Source organism: Fistularia commersonii, chromosome 20 (genome assembly GCF_037954325.1).
Source record: "Fistularia commersonii isolate RoL2024-O1a breed Wild chromosome 20, RoL_Fcom_v1.0, whole genome shotgun sequence".
Taxonomy (NCBI): Eukaryota; Metazoa; Chordata; class Actinopteri; order Syngnathiformes; family Fistulariidae; genus Fistularia; species Fistularia commersonii.
In genome coordinates this window covers 10,917,501-10,927,387 of record NC_141303.1, presented here as the reverse complement: position 1 = coordinate 10,927,387, position 9,887 = coordinate 10,917,501, and the positions used below count along the sequence as shown (strand labels likewise).

Below are 9,887 nucleotides of genomic sequence, written 5' to 3'. Positions count from 1 at the left end.
TAAGCACATGTCATCACCAAAAACCAAGAAAGAAATGCACAAAAGCACAAAATCTGCAACAATAATGTTGTAAAGAATTTCTGTGAGTTGGACTCACAGAGTCACTGTTTTGTTTTGTGCGATGTCACACCGAGAGAAGATATACTAATTTTGTACTTTAGTGACGACTGCCCACATTCGTATTTAAGAGTTTAAAGTACTAATGCAGCAGAACATGCCCCAAACTTCAAATCACGCAAACATTAGAAGCTCTGGGACATTAGAAGCTTCCACCTGGGACCTGATGGTGCACAGCTGGTTGCGTGGGAGAAGGAATTGTGTTTCACTGTTAAAGGGGCAAACATGTCCGCTATTGCCTGTCATGTTCTTTATCCATTTATCTGGTGTAGGATTTTAGAGATGTCTTTTCATCACTTTGATGTGATTGAATGGATTTGGTGCCGTATGGCATGAACTTTTTGTTTTAGATCAGATTTATCCATGTTCACCATGTATGAATTTATCAAAAAGCATCATTGAACTATATTATATATGTTATCATAATACTGTTCTTAATCCAGGCATCACATGGTGTAATTCCCATCATTATTTGCATATAACCATTGGATCAAAATTAAATTCACCTGTTCTCCCGTCTCACAAATTCTTAGAATAGGTTATGTATTGATTCTCTTTGGGAAACTCATTTGTATGAAACACATTTACATACAAACATAAATGAATAACTGTGTCGTACAAATTGCAACCATTGCTATAGTGTATTTCTTAGAGACAATGTGCATGCCACCCTTTTTTTATCAATGTTGCTTTTGATTTGATTTTATTAATTTATAAAAAAGCATTGGAAAGACATCGTGCATTTCCACTCTTTATTAATGACAGACTGAGACCTTTGCAACTGCGGGGTATCTCTCTTTGAGCTACTCAGTCATGACTAAAGCCATTATGTGGTCTTTTGCTGGACAACGGAGCGGCCCACTAATCACACTCACCCCAGCATGCCCTATGCTATAAACAATCTGAGGGCTCTTTTAATGGCAGCTTTTAAATATGATGGTGACACAGTGCCGTTGAGCAAAAGCATCTGTTTACATGAAAACAGATTAAAGTTGCAGCAGTTTGAGACAACCCTGCAACTTCACTGTGCAAATGTACACATGATTAAATCGCACAAGCTGCGAGCTAAATAAGAGAGGAGACTAATGGAATAGATCATCATAACAAACCATTAGGCCTACTGTTTTTTTTCCAGTGTCATGGCCAGCGGCCACGAGGAGGAGCATAAAGAAAGACGGCCAAACAAGAAATCCTTTCAGTCAGACATGTTTGAATTATCTCATGAGCTGAAAAAGCTGATGTGAGTAAAACGGACTTATATATGGACTTATATATATAATTATACATGGTCTTATATATAATTGTGGCTCCATCTATCTATCTATCTATCTATCTATCTATCTATCTATCTATCTATCTATCTATCTATCTATCTATCTATCTATCTATCTATCTATCTATCTATCTATCTATCTATCTATCTATCTATCTATCTATCTATCTATCTATCTATCTATCTATCTATCTATCTATCTATCTATCTCTGTTTAAGACATTCTCAAGGCTTATTTTTGCAGTGTGTTTGTCTCATGGGAGGAATGGTCTACATTGGGATGAATTTGTCCAGAATGTTGCTACTGAAAATGTTTTTCCATGCAGTCCCAGGAGTAGATTTATTCTATTTTATTTTTCGCCTTTTTTTTCCTTTGGACTCATGTTGCAGCTGATCCAGCCATCCATAAACTATAAAAATGTCCCTCCTGTTTGCTTCACATGCTCTTTATTGCTTTGTGTTTCATTTTTTTATTGGAGAAATTAAAATGAATATATATATATTTATATATATTTATTTATGATTGCTTGCTGTCCCTGAGTGAAACTTACCTACTGGATAGTTACTCTTAGAAACCTGTTGGTGCTGCTTTACTCTTTATACTAGAAAGATATTGCGAAACTACTCGGATTTTCCACGCTCACCGACTTTTAAAAACATTAGGTAATAAACTAATTTCATGACGTTAATGCTACTTTGAATTACATGATGCGGTTTGTTTTCTCTTCATCAGAATTGTGGCTGCACGCAACTGCCTGAAGATGATACGGTGTTTAATATTTCTTGACATTGCTGCCCTCTTGTGGTCTTGTTTAGTTGTACATGACTGCGGTTCGTGAGCTTTATACCTGTCTATGAAAAGACAACGTTTGACCGTCAGACCACAGGAAGTAAGACCGACACCAAATTCCATTTTTGACAAGGAATAAAGAAAGATGTGAGTGTAACTGTTGTAAAGTCCTCCATCCTAAATGGATGGGGTTGCCTGGATAAAGGGAATAAAAATAAAATACTGGTATAACTTTTGACCTCGAGACCTCGACTCCAAAGAAGAACATATGCACTTTGTTTCTTCATTAATACACAAGCCAGTAGGATAAAATCCCATCCAACAATTTAATGTGATAACAACATTTCCCTTTTTTAGTGTAATTGAGGCCCAATCAAATGAAGCAGAGACAGAATTATCATAAGTAGTGCAAATCAATTGGCAGTCTCAGCCCTATCCACTAGGTAGAAAATGTAAAGAAATGAACTGACTGCTGCTTTTCCACTTTTCTGCATTGAGGAAATTGTGTATCAAACAAAACAAGGGACTTAGAAAATAATCTTACATTTAAACAGAGGGGTTTTTGCGGTATCCTCACCAGGCCGTGTATTGGCTGTTGCACAATCAGCACTGTGACACAATCAGACTCCAGTCAGACACATTTAGAAAAATAAAACCATTCTAAACCCTGAATGCAAAAAAAGATTCCCATCTGAACAGATCAAAAATGACTCACAGAATCATGACAGTCATCCAGCTGCTTAAAATAAAAACAGATACGCATCATGATAACCGTTATAACAACTGAAAGTGTGTACCAGTAGTTTTCAGAATCATGTGCTCTACTTGTATGACTTACAATGCTAGACAAAAACTCAAGTTTCACCCCATTAATGAATAAAAACAATGGGTTACTGTGCAAAGATTGATACTGTTTATAAGATGATTTGGATATATTCTAGACATTCATCGAAAAATAAAGAAACAACCCTAAAATGTAGTAAAACAAACCCTGTTAATCACATCAGTTGACACACATATCCTGAGAGGAAGTTAAAATCATATGTACTGAGGTAAACAAAAAGCTGAAATGTGCAATGGTCATGACATTCTGGGATGGTTGTATGTCTAGAGTGTGTCCACTGCAAATAATGTTTAGCTCTCATCAGCTGCCTGCACTCTGCCATCACCCAGCAGCTGCTCTCTTTCCCCTGAGCTGCTCTCCTCTTCCGTGTTCAACATCCGTGCACAGAATGGAATTCTGGCCAGCAGAGGGAGGTGCAGTCCATTGTAGAGTGCCGTCCCCAGGAGAAGGACCAGGAAACCCAGGACTTGAAGGCCGAGAAAACGCTCCCAACCCACTGCCATGCTCACGACCCAGATGACCAGTGTACGCAGGCTGTCCAATACCATGCGCGTGGTTGCACTAATCTCTTTCGTGACGCTGATGCCAGCAAAGTTGAAGAAGGCAATGCTGACTGTGTTTCCCAGGAGGGCCAGCAGGATGAGAGGCTGGTGCCCGATTTGACAGAAGGCATCGAGAGCGTCCTCCAAGACATGCCGGGGGTTTTCGCTGAAGTCGCCCACATAGATGAAATACATGGGGATGAGCAGCATTGAGAGAACAAAGAAACCAAATAAACCTGGAAAAAGAAGGCACCAGAAGAAAAAATACATTATCACTCATTGATTGTACTACAGACAGACAGATGGAGGAATGTCAAGGGACAGCAGGCTTTTATAAACATCACAAGAACTGATTATCTGTTCATATTACAAGTTGTAGAATGTTCTGTTGATAGCTTAAGGAGAAAACTATCTTGGTTGAAACCCTTTATAATTGCAAGCTTTAGATCAGCCACTTGCCTGGAGACAACAGATCTAAATTTGCTTAATGGCTCACTCCCTGTCTCATAATGCAAACTGGAATATTGCTTGATGGCTACTCTCCCTTTCAAACAAACAAATAGAAAATACAAATGAACCATTCCTACAGCAAAATCTGTTCTTGGTTGCTAATTCCCCTGCCAAACAACCATTTCTATTTCCCTGAAGATCTATAAGTTGCTTTTTTTAGAAATGACCATGTTGACATGGTGCGTTTGCTAACCTTCGGTGCCAACAGCCCGGAGAGGATGGACGTCGTGTTTGTAGACAAACTTTTCCTCTAGAACCATCTGGACAGCCACAATGACCTGAGCTATAATGATCAAAAGGTCTCCTGCAAGTAAAAAGAGAGTGATAACATTCTGAAAACACATCATACAGGGTTATCATTGCAAATATTCATCTTAAACATTTAACATCTGATCGATATGCTGTATAGTGTACTGAACATCAGGACAAAACTGCCTCACCAGTGATGATGTCGCTGAGTTTATGCGAGTCATCTTTGTGTCCACTGAGGAGGTCAGCGAGGCCTACTATCACCAGGCCCAGGATGGTGATTAAGATGCCGAGCCACTGACTGACAATCAGGCGACGCCCGAGAAACGCCACAGAGAGCAAACCGGTGAAGATGATGACAGCTCCACGCAGCATCTGGAAGCTAGAGGCGCTTGTCATGTTGAGGGCTGCAAAACAGGAAGAAGGCTTTAACAGATAAATACGCATCTTGCAATCCTTGAGGGGCAGGCCAATTGTCTCAGATGCAATCAGTACATTCAACTACATTTGCAATAAAGATAAGAAACGCATGGATAACATACTTGTCTTAGGGAAATGTACTTAAACCAAAAAACATATCAGTATGCTCAATAAAGCTTAAAAGAAGCAAGACTGACAAGGATACAATCTTTTCCTTATCCTAAAAGTGACAAAAAATCTATACAATGACTGGGTTGTGAAATGTCACCCTTTGCTTGTGAAAAGCTCACCAGACCAGGATATGAGCTTCCAAATGCCTTTTCCTAACATGAATATCATGAGCACAACCAGGGAGTACTTTCATTAAACAGTGTGAAGCGGCCGGGATAAAGATCAGCACCTCCAAATCCGAGGCCATGCTGCTCAACGCGTGGAGTGCCCACTCTAGGTTGGGGGAAGAGGTCCTGCTCCAAGTAGAGGAGTTCAAGTATCTCGGGGTCTTGTTCAAGAGTGGGGGAAGGATGGAGCGGGAGATCGACAGGCGGATTGGTGCAGCGACTGCAGTGATGCAGACTCTCTACCGGTCTGTGGTGGCGAAGAGAAAGCTGAGCCAAAAGGCGAAGCTCTCGATTTACCATCGATCTACGTTCCCACCCTCACCTATGGTCACAAGCTGTAGGTAGTGACCGAAAGAACGAGATTGTGAATACAAGTGGCCAAAATGAGTGTCCACAGGGTGGCTGGACTCTCCCTTAGAGATAGGGTGAGAAGTTCGGTCATCCGGGGGGAGCTCAGAGTAGAGTCCCTGCTCTTCCGCACAGAGAGGAGTCAGATGAAGTGGCTCGGGTATCTGGTCAGGATGTTTCCTGGACGCCTCCCGGGGGAGGTATTCCGGGCATGTCCATCTGGGAGGAGGCAACCTGGAAGACCCAGGACACGCTGGAGAGACTATGTCTCTAGGCTGGTCTGGGAACCCCTTGGGGTCCCCCCAGAAGAGCTAGACCATGTGATGGGGTAGAGGGTCTGGGCCTCACAGCTCCAGCTGCTGGCCCTGTGACGCAACTCCGGATAAGCGGGGTAAGATGGATGGATGGGTGGACTTTAGGAGGAGGGGATTAATTTTGTTACTCACCAGAATAATCTGGTAGAAAACTACTTACCGACATACATGAGGGATGTGGCCATCATGTCACACATAGCAGGCGGGAAGAATAGGAAAGGGTTGAAGGTCTGGGCATGGTTCATCTTGGGCTCTGGGCTCCGCCTATCATGGTGAAGCAGTATGTAGAAGACTGCCAGGCAGCTGAACTCACCCAGAAACATTCCCACCGCCTGTGCAGTCAGAGCAGACGAGACACAGTGGATGGATAAGAAGAGAGGAAAAGATGATCAGAACTCTTTCGAAATGTTTGTGAAGGGGTTAATTGTATTTTTGATGATGTTTGAAACTTTTGGATGTGGAGGAAGCAAAACCAGTCGCAGCAGAGACTTAACAAAATCCCTCTCTGCCTTTTTTCACCAAATACAAAATATATTAGCTTACCAATAAGTCCCCTATTTAAAGTGACATAAACAATATAAACAATGTTATGGAAGCTTTTCTTCTGCTTTTATTTCATTCAAAGGAAAAAAGCCACATTTAATTTCAGGAAGATTTGGAGTTTGACACTCTCTTTCTATTCCTTTGCCCCATGAAGTGTCACGTGAGATACAAGTAGCAGACAATAATATTGCTAGTTACTGTACCTGTAAAAAGGGGTGAGAAAATGCATGCTCAGGGTTATCATGGCAGCCTCTTGCGGAGAAGGTATCTGCCCACCTGTTGGCAAAGAATACATTTTTATGAACAAGATTGATATTATAGATGGACAAATAAGCACTGGTCACTACTTTTGGGTTGTTAAACTTTTTTCTACCTGTTTTCCATCAGCACATGTGATGCAATTCTTTATATATAATATTTCTGTAGTTTGTTAAAACATGTAAATTAATGTCAGACACAAAAAAATCACATCATGTGTTAGCAGGCACCCTAATACAAATGATCGAGTACACTTTGGTACAATTTCAAAGTACTTAGACATTGCTGTGTAGTTTCCATTTGATACCATTTTTAATTTACAGTCAAATTATGTCTTAGGCAGTTTCACTTATTTTCATATCAGGATTGTCCATCATATAATTTTGTATAATATCCTGAAAGTTACATTGTCATAGTTTTTTAATTTTTCAAAATGTCCCATATACTGTTCTTTAATTGATAGTGCCATACAAAGCATACAAATCAAAGGCTTGACACAAACACATTCACATGCACACATGCTGAGCACACAAACACACACACACACACACACACACACACACACAAAAACACACACAAAAACACACACAAAAACACACACACACACACACTCACATAGACCCCTAATGAAAAAGGATTTTTGAAACTGATAAAGACGCTATTGTTGGTGAGATCTGCTTGTTGGTGAGATCTGCTGAAAAATAAATAAACACAAGTCTTTTATATAGAGACTTATATATAGAATTTATATTTTATCTGGGTTGATTACAGATTTTGCATTCATATTGTGATGAAAAGCTGCTGTATGGCTTTCATATTGGTGCAAATCATATGTGTTGTAATATATCAGCAAAATTCCCCTTTTTGAGCTCATATCGGTTTAGTGCCAGCAAATTGAAATATTAATCTGGCACTATATGTTTTATACCTCTAAGTATCTAAAATTGGCTCCAAAATGATAATCAACTCTGTTACACAAATCTCAATTCTATATTTTGGTGAAGAAAACCGGTATACTATATTATTTTTTACTGAAGGCGCACTTTAACCTGTGACTTATCAGATAGATTTTTCTGGGAAGATCAATGCAGTAAAGGTATCCATGAGTTATGTCAGTATTTGGTCTACCACTACCCGTGTACTGTACCAACAATACAGTCAGGCGAATTCAAAGGGTTGTATATTCACTTGTGAAGTCAAAAAACACACAAGTCTGCATAAAAGTGTAGAGTGGGTAAGAGAAAGCATGACCTGCATGTGAGCATCTTGTCTGCTTCAATATGCAAGTCTAAAATTGATGACAAAGCATGTCCTGTCGGAGTAACCATATCTGAGTCTGAAGTCTGCCGCATGACAAAGTTTATAAATGAGGTTATAAATGTAGAGAAAAAAAATCCATCTCCATACACACTCCAAATGACCTCAGCTTTAGAACACTAACCATCCAGCCTGTGGTTTGCTGCGGTTGGTTTCAGATTGCTATGAAATTCTACCTGTTAGTTACTATATTACTGTATTAACCACACAGTGCATTCTCTCCTGGGAGATAAATGAGGAATGATGATTTGCGTTATTGGAGAAGTAAAGAAAAGCTTAGTGTATTCTTTCATGACAATAAATATAATCTCCCTTCCTATTTTTGACAGAAGTGAATGTCACACACACACACATACACACACATGATAATGACTTATTTCACATCTGAGTACCAGATAAATAGAAAAGTTAGTGTCAACACTTTAAACAATCCACAAATCTCTTACTTCAAGTAAAATCCATATTATTCACTGATGTTTCCTTTTCAGGGGTTTGCAGTTTTTTGTTTTTATTGCTGACATTGGTTGTTTGTTTTGATAATTTTTAATTCAATACATCTGGATTTTGGACTTTACAGCGATACAAAACAAGACATGAGGGAATTCCTATGCTGTCAAAAGAAGTATCATGAGCGATGCATCCTGCTGGACATTGCTTCCATTCCACCTGTCTTGCACCCTTCCCTAAACACTCCAGTGGAGGGAGGGAGGGTGTGAAATGATGAGAGGAATAGGACCAGAATATTTAGATAAAGGACATATGCATGTCAAAGTCACACCATATTAAGAGGTTGTCACTTAGATATGACCGATGGCATTGCTGTCATCCATACACTGTTCTCTGTCATTCATCAGGAGAACTTTTAAGTCATATTCATGTGGCAAAATCACTTGTCAAGAATGAGCAGGCAGCACACATTTGCAGTTAACTCATCACAAACAGACATGACATTTGTGAGGGAATATTATTGCCAATACAATATTTTCGGTATAATCATGCAAAAATTAAAATAGATAATGTGACCATACTCGACTACCCGACAAAGTAAACATTACCGGGCAGAGGATTTGATCAGCCTCATAAGCAGCTCAATAAATAAAAGAATACTTCCCACTGAGCAGGGTGGCAGCTTGACATCAGATGAATGACATGAGTGAGAAAATCGCCGCAAACCATGTCATGAAAATGTACCGCTGCTGTGTATTTGGTTCTTGGTGAAGTCTATGCTCCCTGAACACATCTTATCATGCTCGTCACTATCATGGAATTGTACGTGTTCCTTGGAAATACAAAACTGGTAACTTTTTCCACGCTCTTCCCAACTCATAAACAATTCATGTATCGCCATGGCCTATGTAGGTCAGTGGATAATATTGTGTCTAACGCAACCCCTAGATACAAAAATGCAGTTAGCCTCGTTCTGAAGAAGCTAACCAAGCGACGACTATTCAACTAAATTTTCGTTACGGCAAATAAGCTGTCAACTGTTCATTACAGTGTTAACAGAACAGTCATTGGCAAACTAGCATAGTTAACATTTAGCATATGAACGCACGGGGAATACATAGTAATAATACATTAATGACATTCCTTCAGGGGAAACACTGGTCAACACAGTTGATGCTTCCCCTCAAATTGTATTGAACCCTTAATAACAAACTCATGATTCCACTAAACAGACACAATAACATGAGGGTGCACTCACTTAGCAGACAATGTGTTGATAGAACCTGTGACGAGCATCAATCCCGCAAGGAACAGCTGGTATTTCGTCCACGCCATGCTAGTCGGGAGAATAAGACTGGACCGGGAAGGTCCAGCGGAGACGAACCAGTTCGGAAAGTCTGCGGTTTGTCTTCTCACGTTCTCCCCGCAGAGCGTCACATGACCTGCCCGAGTCACGTGATCACGTGGCTCCTTCACGACCTGTCCAACAATATTGGAGCGCGAACGGCCGCGGTTTTGCTGTAACAAAATTACAATCGGTGTAAAAGAAAGAAAAAAATTACAAATCAATTATGCGT

The 9,887-nt window shown here is 40.1% G+C and overlaps 1 protein-coding gene across 2 annotated transcripts in view; it reads right to left on the bottom strand.

The window, feature by feature from the left end:
- Positions 1 to 2,482: 2,482 nt before the first annotated feature.
- The window catches only part of slc35f6 (solute carrier family 35 member F6), a 7,437-nt gene continuing 32 nt past the window's right edge, over positions 2,483 to 9,887 (bottom strand). Inside the window, exons 1-6 of one of the 2 annotated variants that reach the window (XM_086167262.1) lie at positions 9,569 to 9,887; positions 6,492 to 6,564; positions 5,906 to 6,077; positions 4,517 to 4,732; positions 4,270 to 4,380; positions 2,483 to 3,802 (exon numbers count right to left, since the gene is read on the bottom strand). The exon at positions 9,569 to 9,887 is cut by the window's right edge and continues 32 nt beyond it. In XM_086167262.1, coding sequence (XP_086023388.1) covers positions 3,315 to 3,802; positions 4,270 to 4,380; positions 4,517 to 4,732; positions 5,906 to 6,077; positions 6,492 to 6,564; positions 9,569 to 9,645 — 1,137 coding nt within the window. In that variant the 5' untranslated portion in view covers positions 9,646 to 9,887 and the 3' untranslated portion in view covers positions 2,483 to 3,314. Of the gene's footprint in view, positions 3,803 to 4,269; positions 4,381 to 4,516; positions 4,733 to 5,145; positions 5,454 to 5,905; positions 6,078 to 6,491; positions 6,565 to 9,568 lie in introns of those variants that run through there. The other variant, XM_086167263.1, reaches the window with a different exon arrangement.